This window comes from Pelodiscus sinensis, chromosome 10 (genome assembly GCF_052426305.1).
Source record: "Pelodiscus sinensis isolate ZL-2025 chromosome 10, ASM5242630v1, whole genome shotgun sequence".
Classification (NCBI taxonomy): domain Eukaryota; kingdom Metazoa; phylum Chordata; order Testudines; family Trionychidae; genus Pelodiscus; species Pelodiscus sinensis.
This window is the reverse complement of record NC_143061.1, coordinates 35,023,252-35,049,794: the sequence shown is the minus strand read 5'-3', so window position 1 is coordinate 35,049,794 and position 26,543 is coordinate 35,023,252. Positions and strand designations below refer to the sequence as shown.

Here is a 26,543-nt window from a genome sequence, read left to right as displayed (position 1 = left end):
TGGCCTCTGAACACAGTGAGTGTGACCAATCAATGGAGGGTGCCTGATGTAAACCAGAGGGCGTGTTGTCCGTGAGGATACAAATGATTCTGCCCTTTAGAAGGGGGAGGAAGTGAGCACATGTTTTGTGAATGGCCCTGAGTTCCAGGACATTGATATGGAGGTGCATCTTGGGATGAGATAATCTGCCCTGTACCATTCTTGTGCTGCAGCAGGTGCTCCATCCCAGAAGTGATGCAATGGTCGTGACCACTACTGGTGAGTCTGGGCGATGGAAAGGTACGCCGGCTAGTAGATTCTTTGGAAAGGTCCACCAGTTGAGAGATTGTAGTACTACTGGTGGGAGTGTAAGGCATTTCGTGAGGCAGTTTTGGTTGGGAACATAGAAGGATGCAAACCAGGACTGCAGGCAACCATCTATATTCCCAACCAACACCACCTCACAAAGCGACTTATACCTGTCGGCTTCCAACCACCTGTTTTCTTGGCAGTTAGAAAATAATTGGAATAGAACTCTCTGTTCCTTGAAACTCTGTGGGAACTGGCTCTATAGCCCCCAGGGTGAGTAGTTTTTACACCTCTGCTTGTAACAGAGGCTTATGAGAGAGGTCCCTGAAGAGAGATGGGGAAGGAGGTTGGGTAGGAGGTACAGAAGTAGCCCAATCTGAAGATCTCGAGAACTCATTTGTCTGTAGTAATAAGGGCCCATTGTTGGTAAAAGGGTCTCAAAGGGTGATGGAACCTTGTGTTTGGATGCACTGGATCTTTGGGATGGTCACTCAGACCCCCGACCAAAACTTCAAATTTTTGTTTGTTTGAAGCGGGCTGAGAGTTGGAAAACTGGTTGTGTTGAACCCTTCTTCTTTTGGGACATTGCTTGAGCCTGTTATCATATGGCCTCTGTTGTTGCCTATGGTAGTTGACGGCCCTTGGTCTTTGGTATGGGGGTGTATCTGTGTCTTATTAGGTGGGGTATACATGCCTATAGTATGCAGTGTGGTACGGGAGTCTTTCATTGAGTGTGCCACAAATACAAATGAGGTGTTAAACAGGTTATTTCTGTCAAAGGGGAGGTCCTCCACCTTCATCTGTAACTCTTTTGGGACTCCCGAGGATTGTAACCATGATGCCCTGCACATGACTATAGCTGTAGTTCTAGATGTTGTATCAGCCATATCCATTTAATCTTGGAGAGCTGTTTTTGCTATGGATTGGCCCTCTTTGATGATGGATTGTAGATGAGGCCTCTGATCTTCAGGAAGGTCCTGCAAGAGGTCTTGTAATCTAGAATATTTGGCATGATTGTAGTTAGCCAAAAGGGCAATGTAATTAGATATGCTGAACTGGAGGGTGGCAGCAGTTAGCCAAAAGGGCAATGTAATTAGATATGCTGAACTGGAGGGTGGCGGCAGAGCATACTTTCCCTCCTGAAGAGATCCAGACATTTATGTTCTTTTTCTTGAGGTGCAGATTTGTATCGATGGTGCTTTGATTTATGATGAATGGAGTCCACAACCAATGAATTCAGGTGGGGATGTGAGAAAAGAAAATCCATCCCTTTAGCCGGGACAAAGTATTTTCTTTCCGCTCTTCGGTTGGTGGGAGGTGGGGATAGAGGCTGGCGTCTGGCTTCGTAACAGCCTCATTGATAGGTAATGCTTTCTTGGAGGACGTAGAGGGTTGTAATCTTTTGAGTAATTTGTATTGTTTATCTTGCACCTATTGGAGTGTAATGTTCTGCGACTGAGCTACTCACTTGAATAATTCTTGGAATTGTTTCAGATTGTCCACTGGTGGAGAGGACGATGATTGAAAAACTGCTTCATCTGGTGAAGCAGAAGATTGTGGGCCTTGTGAAGAGGTCTCTGAATCAGTTTGAGGTAAGTTTTCATCTTCATCTCCTGGATCTGCCAGGATTATTATCAAAGAAGGGCAACAAGATGGTGTTGAATATGCAGTGGTAGTTGGAGACCATGTAGCTGTATACACTGGTGATGGGGCTGGTGTATTGCGTGGGTGGTGGCAATGAGAGAAGCAGGTGGGATATTGGTGCCATGGCTCCCAAACAGGACACTGAGATTGAAACTGTTGCAGTGGATACGGCCATGGATGGTTAAATCACAGAAGTTGTGGGGGTTGTTGGAAAGGTTGGTGCTGTGTGGAGCGCCATGAAGCCACCGATCCCATTGGGTATGAGTGCTGTGATGAAAATCTACTCCCCTGCTCGGAGCCATGTGCTATTTGTGGTGACACTGGTGTGGAAGAAAACAGGCCTTCACTCTGTGTTTGTAAGCAACAAGTAGTCAGACAGTTTATTCAAGCAATATTGCAAGAGAAGATGCTGCTGCTGCTAGGCAGATTGTCAAATACAAAACAATTAGAAGCCAATATATATACTCTCTGTTAATATATACCAAACAATTATTCCCCTTTCCATAACAATTCCCTTCAGACACCACCTTATCTCAAGGTCTTCACTAGAGTCAGTATTCTATTCTTATCTCAAGCACAAGAAATGAGAGGGAAAACAGCATCTCTCACAGTACTCTGCGTTGTTAGGTCTCAGAGTTAGCATGAGTTAGGCTAACCAAAAGGTCAAAAAGGCTACATACAAATCCCTTGGCTTCCATACTGGTGTGGGAGAGTAAGAAAGTATTTCTGCCATTTTCCTATGCGGGCTGGAATGAGGCATTGTTGGAGAGCATGGTGAAGCTACTCCCTGCACCGATGGAAATAGCATGGCCAGTTGCGAGTCTTTCTACGTGCCACATTTTGCTCATCGCTTTTTTATGCTCCAGTGCTAGAGCGCGCTTTAATGCTGCCTTGTTCAATCAGTGCCGGGTTGTCTTTGGATGCTGGCAGTGGCAGCATGTCTGGCTTTGTTGGTGCCAGTCATTTGATTGCATTGGAGGGTGCTAAGGGGGCGGTTCGCCATTTCGGTTCCGACTCCGCTTTCTTTGCTGAGGTTGGTTTACGTTTCTCCATTGTGCCGGAAGTTGACAGCACCAGGAACAAGCAGTCTGGGATGTGGCAGGCAGTGATTGTGCTGGGGAAGTGCATGCGACTGAAGCGCCTCTATGGGGCGATGAGCTAGCCCATGTCTTTGGGGGCTTATACCCCAGTGGCTGGAGGGGTTTCTCCCTGAGAAGATTCTTCAACCTCATTTCATGATCTTTGCTCTGGCTGTCATGTTTTGATAATGCGGGCACTTTTGCACTTTGTGGTTTTTGCCTAAGCATTTTATACAAAAGGCATGTCTGTCAGAAACTGGCATTGAGTCCCGACATGACCTGCATTCCTTAAAACCAGGAGAGCCTGGCATGTTGAATGAATGTGAGGGGTCAAAACTTGGGGGGGGGGGGAAATGCTGAGTAGGAAGGCAAAAAGGAAAACCCTGGGGAAGCGTTTTGGGTTTTTTTTCCTCCTAAAATAGAGCACTAGGTAAAACTAAGTATAAACTGATTAAAACTATGAACAACTGTTCTAACTAACTAGACTATGTTACTATTTTCTGTAAGAAAGGAGAGCATTAATGTGACTCCATCTTCAGCTGAGGATGGTAGAAAAGGAACTGAGGGAAGCTTGAGCTGTGCGTTAACCTAACAGGTGAAAACAGTGAGAGTCAGCACTGCTAGGCAAAAATCTCTGATCAGTGGTATGAGGATGCACTGAGACCTCAGTGGAGCACCCACAGGGACACCACTCAAGGGAGAACGAGGCTTTCTATGATGAAGACTTCCTGATGTCTTTGCTTTTATCCAATGATTGATCCTGAAGTATGATGTGTGCTCAGGGGATGCTCTGGGCAATGCTGGCTAATCTGGCCTTACTCGAGTAATGATCTTCATTTCTGGGTCTAAAATTATCTTCTTCGATTGCTATGACAGAGACAACTTGAACTGGCTGTCTTTGTATTTGCAAGTCCTGGAAGAAAATGACTTGGACATAGAGCACCTGGCTGGGATATGGAATTCCCCTAGGCAGAAAAGGTTGACCCATCCTGTTAGGGATCAGTAATTCACAGGAAGGTAGAATTTAAGCTCTTAAAATTTGGAGTCTAACACATGGTATTAGGTTTTGTCTCAATGCCATTGGTGGTAAGAAGGAACTATGGGAGGGTCAGGGCTATTCTATCTTTAAGCTCTCATTTAGGAGCATGAGGCAGCACAGAGTACATGTGTGGCCTTGCTATCAAAAGAATCTGATCTCGCATGAATTAGGCATATGCACACCTAGTGTAAGATTCGCACAGAACTTGAGAATCTTGATCAAAATATCAACAGGTTATAAATAAGCATTTAGATCAGTGGTTCTCAAACTTTTTTGCCTGTGGCCCACCCTGCTCAGAGCAGACCTTTCTGTGGACCACCAGCCAACCACTCATGATGTCAAAATGGGTGCAGGAGTGGGTGGGGAGTATGGCTGGGAGGTTGGGTGCAGTAATGGGGTCTCAGCAAGAATGGGCATGGGAGTCCGAGTGGGTCTCAGCAGGTGGAGGACACAGGAGGTCTCAGCAGCTGGGGGGCAAAGTGCTGGACTCCCTACTGTGAGGGGAAGGGGCAAGCCTGCAAGGTGGCTGTGGACCATGAGTGATCTGAGGACCACACTTTAAGAACCACTGATTTAGCCCAAGAGAATTTTGCAAGTCACAGATGTCACATTGCTCTTCAATGCTAGATGTGGAAAAGAAAAGAAAAGAGGCTCCTATAATCTATGCCAGAAATCTGAATGTCAAGTGTTATTTAATAGGCACTCTAACTACTCTGATATCATATAATCCAAATATCACAGGAGCATATAGACTAATAGAAAAAGACAAAAAACATGAATGGGCCAACCTATTGACTTATCCTTAGTTCAACAATGGCCATATGTTGGATTTACTCCCCTCAAAAATTCAGAATTAGTCCTTCCAAAAAGTTTTTAAAAATGGCCAACTGGTCATGCAGTTTACTTGTCAGTTGTTCAGGTTGGCATTTTTGCCACAGAGCAAAAAGAGCTTAACAGAGCTTGTGACTAAAGCAGAGCGGAGAACTTTTTTTGAGTTCGGGGCCATTAAGACACACAAAAAAATCAGTCAGGGGCCGCACACAAGTGAGAAGCAAAAGAAAAAAACCCCCACTGATGTGGCCGCCATATGAGAAAAAGCAAGTCATTCCTCCCATTCCCCTTGCACATCAGAGCCTAGGGGGCCCCAGAATAGTAGATTTTGTGTTTTCCAGTCCTGCAGTAAGACAGTGGAGAGGCTGAAGAGCCAGCGCAGGCTCCCCAATGTTGGTGGGAACCCTGAGCCTCAGGGGCCGGATCTAGGCCAACTGGGGGATGTATCCAGCCCCTCGATCTGAGATTCTCCCCCACCCTCAGCACAGACTAAGACTCAGGATTGATATAAAAATTCTATTCCCATTTCTGCAACAGACTTACTGGGTACCCTTTGACAAGTCACTTAAATTTTCCATGCCTCCTTGTTCCCATCTTTACAATTGGAAAGACATTATTGACATACATGCCACTGGTTAGAAAACTGAGGATTACTTAATGCCTGAAAATTGAGAATCCTAGAAGGAAATGCAAATTATTAATGTAAAAGCAATAATATTAATAGTTGATGTAGCATGGTCTGGCCACTTACACAGATTGTGCCTTTTCTGTCTGTCTAGATACCAGGTCATTCCTCACCATGGTATCTCAGCACTTATAGCATTCAAAAGATACATATGCCCATTTTAAATGAATAGTAATATTTGTAGGGAAGGATATGTTGATGTTGGTCTACTGTGTATACTTGTCAGAACATCTTACTTGAAAAATTGAAAAATTAAAAGTTATCTTCAAAAGCACTGAATCAGCCTGTGATACCTAACGGTGTAGTAATGCTGAAATTAAAACAAAATAAAAGGGATCTTGAAAGATTTAAAAATTTAAAACTCGAAGCACCTTGCTCTTCAGTCAGACACCTCTAAAGTCAAGTGATTTTCACACTGTAGATCCGTAATAAGAAAACACAGCCATCAACATCATTTTGAGTTTGTTACTAGTTTTATGTCCTGTTTTTAAAAAAATGCCTGTTAAGGCATGACTGACAAACCCTTCTACTGTTGGCAAACATCAATATACTCTACAGTAAGGACACTGTAAATCCTGTATGGATTTATGAAAAGTAAGGACTTGTTTTAATTGCGCAAATACACTTAGTCCTTTCCATTAGTTCAGGAAAACAGACGTCACCACAAATCCACATACAAATTAGGTAGTGAAATGAACCCAAACTGAAATCACTGGTACATGTAGTTGCATGCTTACATATTACAGACATTAAAACTATAAAATATGTATAACAGCACACACCCTTTGAATTGTATGGGAACTAGGATACTTGAGCCAAGATACACATGCAAGAGCATACAGAAATAAAATCTGAACATGTTTCCCCCACTTTTCAGCACATATCTTTAAACAAAACAAATCCTTACCCTGGAACCCAGCCAGTGGCTTCTGTTATGTGTGTCTGAGTGACCATTGCTGGCGCTGGGGTAAATGGGCTCCCAATCAGAACGCTTCCTGAATTGGTCAGTCTTTGTGGTGTGCTTATGATCTATGAAATTTAGAAACAAATTATGTTCTATAAAACAATGTAAAAGTAAATGGACATAAATCAACATTAATCATGGTCTTAAGCAAAAGTGAAACAATTTTAGTATTATGTAAACTGCAGTCATACGTACTTAACAATGAAGAGGCATCACTTAAAAATGCAACCTCCAATTATCCTGTAACACAGTGGTTTTCAAACTATGGGTTGCAATCCAGTACTGGGTCACGGAATGTCAGGCACTGGGTCTCATTGCTTCAGGATGATCAGGTGACCAAGCAGACTACCTGCCTGTCCTGGCACCGCAGACTACACTGCACCCCAGAAACGGCTGGTAAAAGTCTGGCTTCTACGTGGGGGTGGAGAGTGCACAGGGCTCCGTGCACTGCCTCTCCACTGAGCAATAGCTCCACACTCCCATTGGCTGGAAACCTGCTCCTGGATGCTTCTGGGATGCAGCATGGTCTGTGGAACCAAGAGAGGCAGGATGCCAGTCTTAGCATCCCCGCTGCCCAGGAGCCGCTCAAGGTAAGCCCCTCCTGCCACAGCCCTGCCATGCTCAAAGCCGGAGCCCCCTCTTATATGTCAAAGCTCTCTTCCTCAGCCCCACTCTGGAGCCCACATTCCAGTCAAATTATGTTGGGTCATGAGCATCAACAATTTTCTTCAATTGAAAAAAAAAAGAAAAAAAATTGAAAGCCACTGCTGTGTCCTTAACGTGAGGTCCAGTTCCACTGTCTTTTGGCAATTTCCTTCAATTTAATGACATCACTGAGAGATAGATGTTCTTAAGTAAAAAAAGAGTATAAAATTGAACTTTTTTCCTCAAACACGTGTTTTCAAGGCATGTGTCACAGGTAAAAGGCAATTGTTCCAGTATATATATTAAAATAAAAAAAGTCTGCAAGTCTGTAGAGGAATTATATAATCATATACAGGGCTTGACAAACTCCGGCGAGAGCTACTCGCCAGCCCCACACCGCGCATGAGCCAGATCGGCACTGCGCATGCGCAAAGCGCTGGTGAATGGGGCGCACGGAACGATCAGCTGAAATCTACTCGCCATGAGTGAGTAGATTCAGCAGTTTGTCGAGCCCTGATCATTTTTATATATACACACACACACACACACACACACACACACACACACACACACAATTATGAAATCTATACCTTAACATTCTGATTTAAATGTTGTCTACATTAAGAGAGACCCGTTGCTGGCAACAGATGCAGCTGAATCAGTTCTGAACACAGATTTCAAGCGAAGACATGGACAAAACAGTTAATTGTCAGCACAGATCAGTTTTGTAGTGTAGACAAAGTCTAAAAACACAATTGTTGTGACCTGTTGTGGCTGCATTTACAATGGCTGGTTACATACTACTAAGATACTATTTGGCCGCAACAGAAGTTAAACTATATATAAATAAAGGTTACTTACCTGTTACAGGAGTTCTTGAAGATGTACTCTGCATATTCACACTTATGGAACATGCTGACTGGATGCAGTTTGGATATAGAACTTAAACTAGCAGTTAAAGTGTTCAAATATCCTTTCCCTCAGCAGTAGCAAACATTTTGCTGGTCAGACTATAAAAGTGGGCATTGCACTCTGGCCACTTCACTTCCTTCCATTAGGTATTAGGACTCCAGCAAATAGGGGAAGATGAGCAGGGAGTGTTAATATGCAGAGTCTATCTCAGAAAACTCCAGTTATTTCATTTTCTTTTTTAAGTAGTTTCCCCAGTAATGCCATAAGCTCTGTGGGATCTAGAGTCCTATTGAACAAAGAATGAAGAACAGACTTGCCAAATGTAGCATCTGATCTGGATGCCAAGTCTAAAAAATTATGTTGCATAAAAGTGTGGCAAACACTATGTCATTGCCTTGTATATTTCAATACGTGGGATGTATCTTTTAAAAGCCACAGCCACTACTTGGGATGTATTGGAATGGTGGGAGTAGGACTGATGCTGACTTGGAAGCCTCATGAATACATAACCCACCTAATCTAAAAATGTTTTGTGTGGATCTTTTTTATTCCCTAAATAAGATCCAACCAGATTAGCAGAATAAATTGACATTGTTAGTCCCATCTAAATTAAAATACGCACTTTTGATTCACATACATGACTACAGGCCCCAGGAAAAGTATAGGTAGACTGATTGATTAGTGTGATATTAAGTAACTACTTCAGGCAAGAATTTTGGATGAAGGCATAACTCTATTTTATCTTTATGAAAAACAATGAAAGGTGGTTCAGAAATAAATGCCTGTTACTACAGCACAAAGGTACTAGTTAAAACAATTGTGAAAGCCATTTTAATGGATACATGGAAAAGTGAACACTCGCCTAAAAACTCAAATGACTGTTTTTATTGGAGGATACTCATTTGACAAACTTTTAAGAAACTTTTTCACTAAATAAGGAGTAAATAATGATTTATTATAAACACTCATATGAAATCCAGGAATAGCAGAAAAATGAACTCATATAGATGACAATGAAAGACGAGAGGATTGAAGATACAGCAAATATTCTAATATGGTTTGAACTGGAGCTGTATATGGAACAATATTGTTATCATTTGACCATAATAGAAATCTTTTTCCATTTATTCAAAAATTTAGGTGTGGACTTTTTCCTAGCACTGAATAAAATATTTTGCACTTCTAGACAGCATGGCTGTTAATGATTCACTTCTGGGTCATTAAGGCAAAATCTAATGGAAGGTGACAGAAGACTCCTCTGGAAAGTTGCAGCAGGCCCAAGAACCACCATTATCGATCCCATACTATGGCTATTAGAATCACCATAGCTCCATCCTGTTTTATCTTGTTTATTACTCCCTAAATCAGTAGGAAAGGGATAAATGAACGAAGACCCCATCTTATTTTAACTGAAATTCATCTGAAAATGGCTGTTCACCTCCGCATACCCTTGAACAAAATTTGAGGCATTTTGTGCTGCACCCAGACATGAAGTGTTCTATGTCATGGTACCCCTAAAAAGTAAAAGAAATGTATTGCTGAAACAGTTTGTGACTACTTACATATTTGTGATGCATTTCTGCTCAGTTGATCTGCAATGCTTTTGCATTTCCTTTTAGGAGTATGGCTACTAGGAATATGTCTTGTTGACTATACCAGTCCCAGTTGCCATATTCCTAATATAGAACTACAAAGAGCTGAAAGTGTATCTCCATACCCATTAATCTAAACATCTGCACAATTCAGGAGCTTGGGAGTAATGCAGAAAGGGAATTACATAACATCCTTAAGTTAAGAGTTAGTATGAGTGAGCACCCTCTGCTTCATTCAGAGACTGTGCTTATCGTTCCTTGAACCATCCTGTAGCTTATCCATGACAAAAACAACAAATCAGTTTAATTTCTGTGCCAGAAAAGATAATGGAGCAAGTAATTAAGGAAATCATCTCCAAACACTTGGAAGATAATAAGGTGATAGGCTATGTCTACACTAGCCCCCTCGTTAGAATTAAGTCCTTAGTGGAATGAGGTGTAACAGTTATTTGAACTAAGGACTTAGTTCAAATTAACGTTTGACTGCCGCGTGTAGCCATGGGCAGTTAGATCGGACTAGTGGAATTTAAAAATGGTGACTGGACGGGACCATGCAAATAAAGCCTGGGATATTTAAATCCCAGGCTTCATTTGCAAGTTTAAATGCCTACATTAGCCTCCCTAGTTCTAACTAGGGGGCTACTGTAGACATACCTATAGGGAACAGCCAGCATGGATTTGTAAAAAACGAATGTCAAACCAATCTGATAGCTTTCTTTGATAGGATAACAAGTCTTGTGGATAAGGGAGAAGCAGTGGATGTGGTATACCTAGACTTTAGTAAGACATTTGATATGGTCTCGCATGATATTCTTATCAATAAACTAGGCAAATATAACTTAGAGGGGGTTACTATAAGGTGGGTACATAACTAGCTGGATAACCATTCCCAGAGAGTAGTTATTAAGGGCTCACAATACTGCTGGAAAGGAGTATCATGATTATGAGGGTTAGCTAGCAGCCTGGGGATTAAGGGGTTAACTACACTTAGCCAGGAGGAGTGACCAGTAGGGATGTAGATGGGACTTTCAAACTGAGACAAAGGAATTTGTTTTTTTCTCTTCTCTCCTTTTTGTCTCTGGGAGTGAGTTCTCTGCAGCTACAGAGAGGGACAAGCATGCCTCTCTCTCTCCAAGACACCATTCTTCATTTTCTGTAAGTAGGGTAAAGTTTTAGGTAGTTTCGTTAGGTAGTTTAGGTAGTTTCTCCATGAGTATATTTTGTTACCTTCCTATCTAGTACTTATGCTTGCAACAGGAATACTGTTGTAATAATAAAAGTTCTTTCCTTTCTTTTTATTAACCTGGCATTGGTTAATAGTGTGCCCTGATTTTTATTTTAGGGGTGAGATTTCCCAAATGATCTTTCCCCTGGTTTCTTGAGCAACATTTGGGTGGTGGCAGCGGAAGTTTTATTCCCAAGATCTAGGTTTTTAAGATTTTGGGGGAAGTTTTATACCAAAGCCCGGTAGATAAGGCTTTGGGGTACACTTGCTGGCCCCCACTTCTGCATTTATCATGCCAGAGTGGGGAAGGAGCCATGACAAGGAGTAACAAGTGGGGTTCCGCAGGGGTATGTTTTGGGACCGGTTCTGTTCAATATCTTCATCAACCATTTAGATATTGGCATAGAGAGTGTGCTTATTAAGTTTGCAGATGATACCAAGCTTGGAGGGGTTGCAACTGCTTTGGAGGATAGGGTCATAATTCAAAATGATCTGGACAAATTGGAGAAATGGTCTGAGGTAAACAGGATGAAGTTTAATAAAGACAAATGCAAAGTGCTCCACTCAGGAAGGAACAATCAGTTTCACACATACAGAATAGGAAGCAACTGTCTAGGAAGGAGTATGGCAGAAAGGGATCTAGGGGTTATAGTGGACCACAAGCTAAATAGGAGTCAACAGTGTGACGCTGTTGCAAAAAAAAAGCCAACATTATTCTAGGATGCATTAACAGGTGTGTTGTGAGCAAGACATGAGAAGTCATTCTTCCACTCTACTCTGTGCTGATTAGGCCTCACTTGGAGTATTGTGTCCAGTTCTGGGCATCCCATTTCAAGAAATGTGGAGAAACTGGAGAAGGTTCAGAGAAGAGAAACAAGAATGATTAAAGGTCTAGAGAACATGACCTATGAAGGAAGACTGAAAGAACTGGGCTTGTTTAGTTTGGAAAAGAGAAGACTGAGAGGAGACATGATAGCAGTTTTCAGGTATCTAAAAGGGTGTCACAAGGAGGAGGGAGAAAACTTGTTCTTCCTGGCCTCTGAGGATAGAACAAGAAGCAATGGGCTTAAACTGCAGCAAGGGAGGTTTAGGTTGGACATTAGGAAAAAGTTCCTAACTGTCAGGGCGGTTAAACACTGGAATAAGTTGCCTAGGGAGGTTGTGGAATCTCCATCTCTGGAGATATTTAAGAGTAGGTTAGATAAATGTCTATCAGGGATGGTCTAGACAGTATTTGGTCCTGTCATGAGGACAGGGGACTGGACTCGATGACCTCTCGAGGTTCCTTCCAGTTCTAGTATTCTATGAGGGCCTTGAATCAAGGGCGTTGATGTGCAATTTCCTTTCTGAATTACTTCAATGATCCTGAATTATTCAAATACTTATAAGAAACTTCCAGCATAAATTGGATGCATCTAGTGCGATTATCACTGAAAACATGGGAGGATGGAAACATTACATTGTAATGAGTCCACCTATCCTTCTTGGAGTAATCAGTATCCTATGCTTACTTGCTGATGCTGGGGCTGAATTTTTTCAGTATCCAATATTCCAAATGCCTCACTTGTAGATGAGCATACCATAGGGAGTTATGTTTGTTGCTTAAGCCAGGAGACCCATTAATGACGAAAAGAAAGGATTTGTTTTGGACATGAATATGGAGGGAAGTTTCTTTGATGGAAGTCTGATAAACCAATCATCTAAATAAGGGGAGATGAAAATACCCTGTCTCTCGTAAGTGCACAAGTACCACCACCGACAAGCATTTTTTTAAAAAATGCTTAGCGCCTAGAAGGCCAAAGGCGGGGAACTTGTATTGAAAATTCTCTTTTCCTATGACAAAATGTAGCTATTTGCAGTGAGTTGGTCTTATGGATATGTGAAAATAAGCATACTTTAAATCAACAACATTGAACTAATTCTGTTGGGAAAGAAGGAATTACAGAAGCGGAAGTGGAACCTGTTTATGGAACAATTCAGTTTCCTCTAGTCCAATATTGGATGGAGATCCCTACTACATTTTTTTCTTTACACTAGAAAGTATTTTGAATAAAATTACTCTGGCCATCCATAATACTATTAACAAACAATGATAACTATTCCCATAGATCATGTAAGTATCATGCCATAACTTCCTGTACATCAAAATTCTCATTCCAAATGGGCAGCTGAAAAGGATTTTCTTCCTAATGTATCCATCATCTTGACCTCCTTATCAGGAGTTTTATGCTTTATCTCTCCTAGAGCACTGAACTGTGGCCTCTCCCACCAGAGAAATTTGGGTGGATGCATATGGAACACTTGAAACCTTTATCAGATCCCTCAAGAGGATTATTGGCTTCCACAGACATTGGTTCAGCTGATTTAGTAAGTTTAGCAATAAAGGTGAAATAATTCTGCTTGTGGCGTATTAACCTAAAATAGCAAACACTGGGTCTGAAGTCCTCTTCAACAGCTTTTAAAGGCATGCCCAGAGTCTGAGTCATTATAACCATTAGTTTAATACAAGAACTACATTATGTAAAGGGAAAGAAAATGATATCCCTAAGATTATCATCTGGAATGTTTGACCCTCCATTTCTGTCTCTGTCTCATGAGTACATTTGATTAACATCGTTCCTCCTCCTATAACAGCATGTCAGGAATGAGGACTGATCCAGTGTCTTCATCTCAGATGACTACTACTGCAGAAAGTCTGTAAAAATTCTGGGTACCTTGGAAAGGCCAAATGGGAGCACCATATATGCATATTGGTGGCCAGCCACTATGAATCAAAGATGCTTGTGATGATTTTGATAAATGAGATGAAAATATGCACCCTTTAGATCGATGGTTGCAAATCAATCCATAACTGGCAGCAAAGGAATTATTGGGGTCAGAGATAACATGCGGAACCAAAACTTTCAAATGTATTTATTTAAATGCCTTAAATCCAGCACTGTCATAGATGGGTATAAGTTGTTCAGGAAGGATAGATAGAGAAGAAAAGGTGGAGGAGTTGAACAGTATGGAAGAGCTGTATGATTGCTCAGAACTCCACTATGAAATTAGAGGTGAGAGCAACAAGAGTGATGTTGTGGTGAGTATTTGCTATAGACCACCAGGAGAATGAGTTAAATGAGTCTTTCTTTGGACAACTAACATAAGTTTCAAGATCACAGGCTCCAGTTCTCATTGTGAACTTCAATCACTCCACATTTACTAGGAGAGCAATACAGCACTGCACAGACAATCCACAAGTTTTTAGAGAATGTTGGAAAAACTTCATGGTGCAAGTGGTGCAGGAATCTAATAGGGGTCATGCTCTTCTTGAACTGTTGTTCACAAATAGGGAATAATTGATAAGGGAAGTAGAAGTATGTTGCAAGCAGGGCAGCGATGACCATGAGATGGTCAAATTCAGAATCATGACAAAAGGAAGAAAGGAGAGCAGCAGAATATGTAACCTGGACTCCAGAAAAGCAAACTGACTCCCTCAGGAACAACTGGGAAGGGGTAAGAAGTCCAGGAGAGCTGGCTATATGTTAAAGAACCCTTATTGAGAGCGCAAGAACAAACCATCCTGATGTGCAGAAAGAATAGCATATATGGCAGGTAATCAGCTTGGCTTTACTAAGAAATCTTCAGTGAGCTTAAGCATGAAAAGGAGTCTTACAAGAAGTAGAAAGTTTGACAGAAGACATGGGAGGAGCTTAAAAATACTGCTTGAGTATGCAGGGGAGTAACTAGAAAGGCCAAAGCACAATTGGAGTTACAGCTAGAAAGGTATATGATGGATAACAAGAACAGTTTCTACTAGTATGTTAGCAACAAGAAGATGGCCAGGAAAATTGTGGAACCCTTACAGAAAGGGGAAGGCAACCTAGTGACAGATTGTAAAGAAGTCCGTCCCACTTCCCCGTGGGTCCCTTCTCTCCCTTCCCGCTTTAGTACGTATTGCCCCGCCGCGATCCTTCTGCAAGGTAGTTGTGGCTTTCCCTTTTCCGCTATTGCCCCGAGTTGGGGTTGAGGGGGGCCCACCATCGCTCCATGCCCCAGCCCAGGGCCCTAAGGTGGGGGTGTCCTACCTGTCCGCCACCCACCTGGCTGACAGGGCTAACTGCCACAACGCGCCAGCCCGCAAGCGGAGCTCCAGCCACCCGCCCTGGGCTACTTCCTCAACCCCTGTTCTCCTCTGGCTTTCCTTCAGCCTTCCTCTCTCTGCCTCCAACTCCCTTCCCCTTCAGTCCTCTCCTCCTCCCCACTTGTCCCATCCGTTCTTCCCTTTTTAATGGCCGCCGACTCCTCGCCTGCGTCGGGCGTTTCCTTTCCTTCCCCATCCCCGCCAACCCGTACCCATCTGTTCCCTCCTATGCATGCGTTGGCGCCTGGCCCTTCGTTGCCCAAGACACATGCGTGGATGTCTGATGGGCCGCCGCTCTCTGGCCCTGCCTCCACCACTGGCTTTTCTCCCGGCATGAGGTCAGGCAGAGGTGGCCCACCTCTGTCCTTACTTGGGCCCCGAATTGGAGGCGTGCGGGGTTCCAGGACACCACCACACAGATGACGTGGAAAATACTGAAATACTCAATGCCTTTTTTTTTTTAACCTAGGTCTTCACAGACAAGGTCAGCTCCCAGACTGCTGCACTGGGCAGCACAGTACAGGGAGAAGGTGGGCAGCCCTTGGTTAGGACTATTTAGAAAAACTTGAACTGCACAAGCTTATGGGGCCAGATCTAATGCATCTGAGGGTCTGTCTAACTACAAAACTAGGTCAAATGTATTTAAGTCCATCTTTAGCATCTGATTTTATAAAGTTGAAAGTACATGTCCTCACTATCCACAATTGGCTGGTGGAGTTTATCCCCACTACCGTAAGGTATGTCTACGCTACAGCGTTAATTCGAGTTACCTTAATTTGAAACAGTTCATTCAAATTAAGGTAACTCGAAATAACACATCTAGACAAAAAAACTTTCGAAATAGTGCGCCCACACTGAGTGGACCCTGAACTGAACCCCGGACAGACAGTTCTCAGGGTTCCCCACTTGCTTGTTTACTTCGATGAGGGACAGCAAAGCAGTCCTGTCTTGGATTGCCCTGGTCATTGCCATCAGCCCAGCTGCACTTGCTGCAGGCTGCCATCCAGGGGGCCAATAGGGGGGCTGTCAGGATCCAGGAGGCCCTGCAGGAGAGTGTCCACCCCAAGGAGCCCTCAGAGCCACCACGGTCCTCTCCACCAGGGACTTGTGCCCCATTTCTCCCTCAGGTCCTTCCACTTACCCTTCCTGATGTCAAACAAAAGACACGCATGTTCAAAAATAGAAACTGGGTTTACTGAACAAAACTGGGGGAGGGAGAGATGAACCTCTGGGGAGACTGGGAAAAGGAGGTGGGAGAGGGGAAGAGAGGAGGTGGGAGAGGGAAACCTGGGAGGAGGGAGCTGGAAGGGGGAAGCAAGGGGAAGAAGTGGGAGGGGAAGCTCAGGGCCCAGGGTTAGGGGTCTCGCCGGACCAACTTGATTTTCATGCAAACCTGCTCCTGGGTTCGCATGTGGCCTTTGGTGGCGAGGCTGGCAGCTAGCCGGCCATAGATGGCCACATTCCTCCATCTAGTGCAGACGTCGTGGACGTTGGGGGCATCCCCCCCCCAAACCTGATTAAAGATCCATGATCTCCACCCTGGACCAGGAAGGAGCCCACCTTCTCCGGCCCGTCAGGCTCCTGGGAGCTGGCAGACTGCTTCTGGGGAGTGGTGGAGGACTGGCTGCCAGTGGCTTGCTGGCTCATGTTTTGGGGCCACTGGGTCAGGGGGCCCGGTGGCCACTGCTGGCTCCGGGCTGGCAGGCTTTAATGGTTCCGGGGCTGGGGGAGAGGAGAGTAAGTTTTCCTGGTTGTGCCCAGAGTGGCTACCAGGACTCCTTGGGAAAGGCTGGAGGCCCCCTATTTCAAATTACGTGTCTACACAGCACTTAATTCAAAATAGCTATTTCGAAGTTGGCATTATTCCTCATAGAATAAGGTTTACCAAATTCGAATTAAGCGCTCCGCTATTTCAAATTAATTTCGTGATAGCGGATTGCATATATAGGTGCTATTAAAGTTCATTCAAAATAATGGCTGTTATTTCGAATTAACTTTGCAGTGTAGACATACCCATAGCTAGCAACAATTCACAGAGCAATGCACATTCCTGCTCTGGTCCTGCTGCCCATTTGAATTCTACGTTACCCTCCCAATGCCTGATGAAACAAAAACATTGTTGCAGGTGGTTTTGGGTACATGTCATCAGCTTTCCATGATGCACTTACCTTCTTTCTGCCTCTCTCCTCTTTGAAAGCAATGGCAAACAAACATTTTGAGCCTTTTTCCCCTAAGTTATCTGTCCAGACACCATAGCATGGCAAGCATGGAAAGCTGCATGGCTGTTGTAATCATTGCAAACACCTCAAGTGATATCCTGCGGTATGTCCAGAGCTTAGCCAGGAGCTGCTGGCATGAAGATGAATGTGAGGCAGACATGTACACAAATGTGCTGGAAACAATGAAATGGAGCAATTGGCATATGCTGGCGGCAGTCAGGCATGTTGATACAGCATAATGCCAATTCTGGTCACAGGAAACAAGCACAGACTGGTGGGACTGCATAATTATGCAGGTACAGGTTGGGGAACAGTGGCTTCAAAATTTTCGTACCTGTAAAGTCACTTCCTTGGAATTCTGTGAACTGCTTTCCCCCTCCCTGATGTGCAGCAATACCAAAATAAGACTAGCACTGACAGTTGGGAAATGAGTGGAGATAATCTTAATGAAGCTTGTAATGCCAGACTGCTACTGGTCAGTCAGGAATCAATTCAGAGTAGGTAAAAATCTACAGTGGGAGCTGCTGTGAATCAAGTAGCCAAGGCAATCAACACTCTTCTGCTAGGAAGGACAGTGGCTCTGGGAAACATGGATGGTTTGCTGCAAAGGGGTTCCCTAATTGTGGTGGGGCTATAGACGGAACATATATCCCTATCTTGGCACCAGACCACCTTAGAAAAAGTGTATATATTGTAAGGGGTTCTTCTCAGTGGTGGTTCAAGCACTTATGAATCACAAAGGCTATTTCACTGACATCACCATGGAATGGTTGGGAAAGGTGCATGACACATGCATCTTTAGAAACTCCGATCAATTCACAAAGTTGCAAGAAAGAACTATCTTCTCAGACCAGAAAATTACCATTGGTGGGGATGAAATGCCAATTGTTATCTCTGGAGACTCAGTCTACCATTTGCTCCCATGACTCACGAACCCGTACTGAGGCAGCCTAGACAGTAATAAGGAGCAGTTCAACTACAGGCTAAGCAAGGGAAGAATGGTAGTAAAATGTGCCTTGGGTAATTTAAAAGGCTACTGGTGCTTTTTACTGATTCGGTTAGCCTTCAGTGAAAGCAACACTCCCACTGCTGTTGCTGCTCGCTACGTGCTGCATGATACTGGTGAAAGTCAGGGGGAAAAGTCTGCAGTGGGGTGGGCAGTTATGGGAGATTGCCTGGCGGCCAATTATGAGCAACTAGACATCAGGACAAAAAGGAGAGCACATCAAGGTGCACTGCAAATTAGAAAGTCTTTGAAAACCAGTTTCATGAATTCCCAGACAGACAATGATGTGACAGTTATGTGTTGCTCATTACCGAGCTACCCCCTGTTGTACATGTACTGCCCTATAAACCACACTCCCCCCATCCACAGCTGGCACAGTGAATAAAGATCCTATTGTTCTGAATTCATGCACCTTTATTTAAGGCAAACAGTAAAAACAGACATCACCAAACAACAAAGGAAACCTGGGTGTAACAAGCGTCTGAAAACACAGGGGAGGGGAAGCACAAGGCCGTGGGGTTTATTACAATTGTTCTGAATGGCTATGAGAATGACAACTTTCTGCACCATGAATCATTCCCTAGAGTTGAGTGAAAGGGTTCCTGGAACTTCCTTCTCCCCTCTCCTGGACTTAAAGGCACCTGGGAAAGGAGGATATTGAACTTGGTGAGGAGAGGTGGCTTAACAATGGGCACAGAGGGGCTCTGTGGTCTAGCTGACTTTCCTGCACCTCTACCATCTACCTCATCAGGTCTGTTTGCTCCTCCCATAATCCTCAACATCTTTGGTAGTATGCTCATGTTTCCTGCATGCTTTCCTGTTCTTGGTTCACTACTTATAACCTCTAACAGCATGTACATCCATGCATAGAGTTTCACCCTATCAATGTGAGCGGATTGCATGGAATGCATGAGCTTGTTTAATATGTTATAGCATGTACTTTTTTTGCCTTCTAATCTACAGCAGTCTCACTGCTGGAATAGAGGCAGGTGCCAGACAAGCCTCCTGCATTGGGCAGGGAGGGGACAGTAACATGAGTAGACTTGTCAGGGTCAGAGAGCAGGACAGGGAGCTGCTGCTGTAAGAATCTACTGAGACCAGGACGTTTCGCTGCTCTGCTTTCTGCTGTAATAATGCCAGAACTCTTACTGCTGGCTTCGTGTGGTAAGGTGTTCTATCATAGAGGAAGGAATAAGGTAGCACTCCCAAGGCTGTCCTTACAAATTATTAGGCAGTACACAAAGGACAACGCCCCCAACTTCTGCCAGGGGGCCTGGGGCTGGCTTCCCTCCATCTCTCCCTTGCTGCTCCAGCCGGGGAGGGGGACTGGCGGCTCCTGCTAGGGGCTTACTTCCATCCCTCCCCCATTCTGCATGGCTCCTGTTGGGTGGCTGAGGCTTCTCTCATCTTCCCTCCCCCGCAGTTTATCAGGACTTGAGGACTTCCCTGAGGCTGGAGCAGAGCTGCACAGACTGGGGGCTTCTCTCTGCCCTCAATCTGGCAGCAGGGAGCCCTCATTAGCTGACTTGTTCTGGCCACGAGCAGATGCAGGGAGAAGCCCTGCAGCAGCCATGAGCATACAAGCACACATTGCTGCACAGTACCTCCAGGAGAGCTCTGTAGAGATATCCCATCTCCAAGCATATAAACAGAATTTTCCAGGGAGCACACTCTGTGTAGCTTAACTGGCTGCCACTGCATCCCAATTGTTCAGGGCAAATTAAATATTAAACTCAATTACATTTAACAACCATTGTGTGATTATAAGTGTGCACTCACCAGAGGTAGATTCCCTATTATAAATGTCTAGCAACAATAATTCCTGGTAGAGAATTAGCTTCAGAATTAGCAAGAGGTCTTGGCTGTTGGGTAGGACAGATCCTCCGCTTTCCTGCTAAGAATTCTCCTCCTCGTCATCAACAATTTCCTTCTTGTTGCCTGAGGCTTCTCGCAGAATTGCATGGGAGGTATCCATGGAGAATTTTGAGATACTGGTCAGGTCCTCCCCTAAAATGCCAAGCAGCTGCTCACAGAAGTGGCATGTCTGTAGTTCTGACCCAGTACGACAGTTTACCACCTCTGTCTTCTGGTACACTTGCCTGAGGTTCCTTTATTTTCATGTGTCACTGATGTGTGGCATTGCTGTAGTCTCCTCAGCTGACCCCAGGCTCCATGTGGAGCTGCCGCTTTGAAACGCTGCATGCAGTCTGATGCCAGGCTGTTTCAAAGCGGCAGTGCCGCATGGAGCCCAGGGTCAGTGGAGGAGTCCTAGCTGATCCTGGGCTCCATGCGGTGCAGCCTTAGGACACCCCAGCTGGCCCGCGCTGTATGCGGCGTTTCAAAGCAGCAGCACCGTGTGGAGCCTCAGGCTCCAAGCAGCGCTGCCGCTTTGAAGTACTCCCAATTTCCTCCCCCCTTGTGTCTCTGACAGAGGTAGCAAGGGGGGGGGGGGGAAGCGACTCGTCGACTAGCCTGTTAACTACGTGATAAACATTTGCCTATCAGATAGTTGACTAGTCAGCTAGTCTTTCACATCCCTAGTGGATATGGGGAAAGTGGTGGAAGTTATATAACTTGATTTTAGCAAAGCTTTTGATAGAGGCTTCCACAGTATTCTTGCCAAGAAGTTAAAGTAATATGGATCGGATGAATGGATTATAAGGTGGATAGAAAGCTGGATAGATTTTGGGGCTCAATGAGTACTGATCAGTGGCTCAATGTCTAGTTGGCAGCTGGCACCAAGCAGAGTGGCCTAGAGGTTCATCCTAGGTCTGGTTTTGTTCAACATCTTCATTAATGAACTGGATGATGGGACAGATTACACTCTCAGCAAATTCATGGATGAAATTAAGCTGAGCGGAGAGATATAGACCAGAAAGACCTAGACAAATTGGCCCAAAAAGAAATGTAATGACATTCAACAGGGACAAGTGCAGAGTCCAGCACTTATGATGGAAGAATCCTAAGCTGGGGATCAACTGGCTAAGTGGAAATTCTGCAGAAAAGCACCTGGGGATTACAGTGGATGAGAAGCTGGATATGAGTCAACAGCATGTGCTTGTTGCCAAGAAGGCTAATGACATTCTGAGCTGCATTAGTAGAAGCACTACTAGATCCTACTAATAATCACTTCAAGGGAAGTGATTATTCCCCTCTATTTGGCACTGATAAGGCCACCTCTAGAGTACTACATACAGATTTGGGCCCTCCACTACAGAAAGGATGTAGACAAATTGAAGAATCCAGTAGAGAGCAACAAAAATGACTAGAGGGCTGGAGCACATGACTTATGAAGAAAGGCTCAGGGAATTGGGTTTATTTAGTCTACACAATAGAGGGGGGAGGGAATTTGATAGCAGCCTTAAACTACCTGAAGGGAAATTCCAAAGAGTATGGAACTAGGATGTTCTCATTGGTGGCAGATGAAAGAAGTCTCAAGTTAGAGCGGGAGAGGTCTAAGTGGCATATTAGGAAAACCTATTTCACTAGGATGCTGATGAAGCACTGGAAAGAGTTATCTAGGGAGGTGATGGAATCTCCATCCTTAAAAATCTCTAAGACGAGGCTTGACAAAGTCCTGGCTGGGATGATTTAGTTCAGGCCTGCACAACATGTGGCCCGCAGGGGCTCACTGTGCGGCCTGTGACAACTACAGGTGGCGCCACCCCATCCAATCCGCCAGCCGGGCAGAGGAGCAGAGCGCTGCTGGGGAGGGGGAAGTGCGGCAATTCTCGCCGCCGGGCTGCCTGCGTGCAGCTCCAGCATGAGGCGCGAGCCAGAGAGCAGGCATGAGCCAGAGGGTGGGACGCCAGCAGCCGCCAGGGTGCTGGCGTGATGTCACAGCCAGCGACCGCCAGATTAAAAAAGGCAGACGCCAGGTAGGGGAGGGGAAGGGGTTTGTGCTGAGGGGAGTGGGGCAGGGCAGGAGAAAGGGGAAGACACCAAGGGGTAGGGTAAAGGAGAGACAAATGCCAGGGGGCCAAGTGGAGACACGCGATAGGAAAAAAAAAAACTCTTTCAACAAGAATTTTTAGCCGTGTGTTTGGTATTTTTTGGGAGAGCATCCCTTGTGGCCCGCGCTATTTTCTTTGGATTAATATGGCCCTCATCACTTTCCGATTTGTGCAGGCCTGATTTAGTTGGTCCTGCTTTGAGCAGGGGGTTGGACTAGATCATGGTCCCCAACCTTGAGGGGATGCCGGGCACCCGGGGGCGGAGCCACTCACGCGCCGTGCACACGCCCAGGGGCTGGTCCATGCACGTGCCCGGGGTGGGACCACTCATAGCCGCGTGCCCGGTGCCACCCATGCGCCACACTCCCGGGGCCGGCGCCGGTCCTGTGCCGCATGCCCAGGGGTGGGGCTGCTCATACTCCACGTGCCCGGGGCCGGAACAGCCCATGCACTGTATGCCCGGGACCGGCGCCACTCCTGTGCCGCGCGTCCAGGAGCCAGCAGCGCCCATGCGCCGCGTGCCTGGGGCCGGTGCCGCTCCTGTGCCGTGTGCCCGAGGCGGGGAGGGGGAGACACCCATACACCGCGTGCCCAGGAGCCAGCAGCGCCCACGTGCCACACTTCCAGGGGCGGGGCCGGCCTGATCACTCGGTGGGCGTAGAGAAATGGCCCGGCGGGCGCCATGGCACCCGTGGGCACCACGTTGGGGACCACTGGACTAGATGATGTCCTAAGGTCTCTTCCAACTCTAATCTTCTAAGATTCTATGCCTCAATGCTTTCTATAACCATATTTGGTTTCTCTTAAAAATACAATTCATATTTCTATTCCTGATGATGCTTTTGGAAATAGGAGAAACAGTACAAGTCAAGGTATTTGGACAGTTTGATATTATCAGAACCTGATTGACTTAAGTACGTTGTAACAGATGGTTGTATCTGTAGAATGTAGGTAGACACTAAAAGATGATATTCCTATTATCAGTTTACTTCAATATTGAGAAAACCTTAATGGTGCTTATTTAATTGATTTGTTAAGAGTTTTTTTAAATGTTACACCAATACTGAAACTGGAAGAAAAACAATGCAACATATTCAGAGTTTATGAACTAAACATTTTGATTAAATATTAAAGTTTTGTTCAGTTGTTAAACTGGCATTGAATTTTTTATAATGGATATTACCTATCTCCTAGAACTGGAGGGGACCTTGAAAGGTCATTGAGTCCAGCCCCATGCCTTCACAGCAGGACTAAGTACCACCCCTGATGAATTTTTGCCCCAAATTCCTAAATGGCCTCTGCAAGGACTGAACTCACAACCCTGGGTTTAGCAGGCCAATGCTCAAACCACTGAGCTATCCCTCCCCCACCTCTTGTCATACCAGTCTCTTGAAGTGCTACAAATATTATAACACTTTTCAGTAAATTGGCCCCACCCAATATGAGACTCACACATGCCAGTTATAATTTAAAATATTTTCACATACTTTTGCTCATGTTGAGTTGTGCTTCATTCCCTCCCTCTAAGATTTCAAAGTTGCTAGGCTAAGCTGAAGAGACTGAATTTTCCTTCAAGTCATAATACTAACAAACCGTAAGAGACTAATTTAGCTATAATGTCTTCACAGCATTGCTTCGACAACTAGATTATATTTAGATTGTGCAAACCACTTGAATGTTAAGAGTGATCATTATGGCCTTTACTTGTACTCTAGTGCCCTCTAGAGTAAATAGACAATAAAGCAGGTGTCAGAACATTCTTTTAAAAGTCTCTGAAGGATAGTTGTGTTGGGCTGTAATTCTCCAGCTCATCATCTGATGAAGTGGGTTTTGCCCACAAAAGCTCATGGTACTATACATACTTTTGTTAGTCTCCAAGGTGTCACAGGACTACTCGATCTTTTAAAACGTCACATCCACAAACAAGTAAGGCCCCAAAATGGACTGTTCGGCCTTACCACTACAGATGGGATGGAGTCAAGTTTTTAAGCTTGTCGCTGAATTTTTCTACTCCTTTCAGTGTCAAAGCTGCAAACTGTCATAATCAAAGACACTGAAGAGAAAGTGGGTGACAAAATCTCTCGTTAGTTTCATCTGAAGAAAAGCTCTGTGTAAGCTTGAAAGCTTGCCTCATTCATTTAGTATCTTCTTTTTTACTGTATGTAGAATCTAAGTTTTTCCTTTAAAAATCACTTTGCAACAGAAAATGGTACAATTTAAAGTAATACCTTTTCTTTCTAACCCAGACTGACAAAACATAACAGTTAAACTCTATGTGGGCTTTAGGGATGTAAAAGTGTAAGCAGGTAACCTTATGCTTATCTGTTACTGGTACTGGATACACTCTTCATAAGGCTGCCGAGAGCTGCAGCAACCACTCTGGGACTGAGGGCCCGAGTAGCCCCAGCAGCTATGCAGGGCTGGCAGCCCCATGGGCCTGGGATCTCCAGCCACCCTGCAGGACTGACAGTCATAGCGGCCCCGGAGGCAGTGTCAACACAGGACTGGCAGCCCCAGCAGTCCTGGCAGCAATGCAGGGCTAGAAACCTTTCATTGTTGGCAGCCCCGGGGAGCCCCAGCAGCCGCAGTGCTGATCGCAGGGAGCCACAGCAGCCTTGAGAACTTCAGCAGTCCTGTGGGGGAGACGAAATTAACTGTGTAACCAATAGAAATTCGGTATAAAATTTCTTTTATATTTGTGGTTTAAGAAGGGGGTGAGTGTGAATCTGGGAAGTTGTCTGTGGCTAGTCAGTCCTATGAGGAGCCAGGTAAAAGTTTTCCTCCAGGTTTGCATGAGGAAGATAGCTGTGTGGCTACGAGTGTGGTTCCTGCATGTCTGCCTGGAGCCTCAGAGGCAAGGCTGGAGCCAGAAACAGGACAGGGAGAGCCCAGTTCTTTGTCTACAGGACGTGTGTATCAGCCTGAAATGGCTTAAGAGAGTGCTGTGGGCCCAAAATTAGTTTGGGGGACAGCTGAAGCCCAGAAGTGGGAGGGGGAGGTCTCTGATCTCCCCCCAGATGAGTCTGTGTGTTTTCCTAAAGGGGGGTTGTGCAGAAACCTGCCTGTTCAGGGGGTAAAGGAAACTCAGGAGGAGTTGGTGGTGGCTCAGTAGAGTGACGCTACTGTAGAGCCAGGGGAAGGTGAGCTTTTGCTTGCAGAGGGTCATAAGGAAGAGGATCCTTATGGTGAGGTTGGCCAGCAGGTTGCTGTGCCTGAAAAGGGTAAAAGTGACTTGGGGTTAGAAAAATCCAGTGGGGACAAGAGTAAGGAAGTGGCAGAGGGACTGGAGGTTGTTTCAGATGGAGTGGAGATAGCCAGGGAGATGAAACAGCCCTCTGGTGACCAAGTGACTGTGTTTGACCAGCCTGCTGGGGAGCGTGTGTAGGGCTGAAACATGAATGGTTCCAGTTTGGTTCTGTGAGTGAACAAGGAATCTGTAAGTCTAGTACACCCAGGCCCTGTCTCTGTGAGGCAGTGGCCCACTTGGAAAATTAGATGGAAAACAAGATTGAAAGCAGGGTGCTAGAGGACTGTCTGTATGGATTGCTCCATGATTACGGTAGCTGGGGAGAGAAAGAAAATTTCATGGCCATTGTGAAAAATCAGGGGACAGATCACTTGGGAAATCTAAGCCCTAAAGTACAAATCAGGGCACAACCATTAACCAATACCAGGTTAATAAAAAAAGGAAGAGAAAACTTTTATCACCACCACAATATTCCTGTTGCAAGCATAATGACCAGATGGAAAAGCAACAAAATAATATACTCATGGAGAAATTCCATGGGCCTAGAACTTAGTTACAAAAGAAAGCCAAAACATCAGATCCCATTTCCCAAACCATAAAATAATAAAACCTAGCGGATTTTCTAAACTTTACCCTACTTACAGAAAGTGAAGAATTTTTTCTTGGAGAGAAAGACATGTCTGTCTCCCTCAGTAGCTGGAGGGAACTCTCAGGACAAAGTAGGGAAAACCAAACATTCCTTTGTCCTAGTTTGAAATTCCTACCTACATTCCTACTGGCTGAATGTACCTGGTTAGGTAAGGTTAATCCCTTAGTCCCCGGGCTACTGGCTAACCCTCATGATCAGGACTGGGGAGAAGTTTTATACCAAAGCCTGGTAGATAAGGTTTTGGGGTTCGTTTGCTGGCCCCCACTTCTGCATTTATTGTGCCAGAGTGGGGAAGGAGCCATAACAAAGGGGCAGGTGACCTCTTTTATTTTATTTGCTCAATAACTTCCCCCCTCTTGCACCCCCCCACCTCTTTTTTTTTTTTTACTCTTCCTCTTTTCCTGAACAAAAAATCCTTAGTATTCCTCATTAAAAAAAATTA

At 44.8% G+C, this 26,543-nt stretch overlaps 1 protein-coding gene across 12 annotated transcripts in view; it reads right to left on the bottom strand.

Annotated features, from left to right (window-relative positions):
• TFDP2 (transcription factor Dp-2) overlaps window positions 1–26,543 on the bottom strand; it is a 192,721-nt gene that overhangs the window by 46,861 nt on the left and 119,317 nt on the right. For 10 of the 12 annotated variants that reach the window (XM_075937642.2, XM_075937641.2, XM_075937643.2 and 7 more), the window contains one exon: window positions 6,474–6,595. In XM_075937642.2, the coding sequence (XP_075793757.1) occupies window positions 6,474–6,595 (122 nt within the window). Of the gene's footprint in view, window positions 1–6,473; window positions 6,596–17,195; window positions 20,505–24,516; window positions 24,839–26,543 lie in introns of those variants that run through there. The other 2 variants (XM_075937647.2, XM_075937648.2) reach the window with 2 other exon arrangements.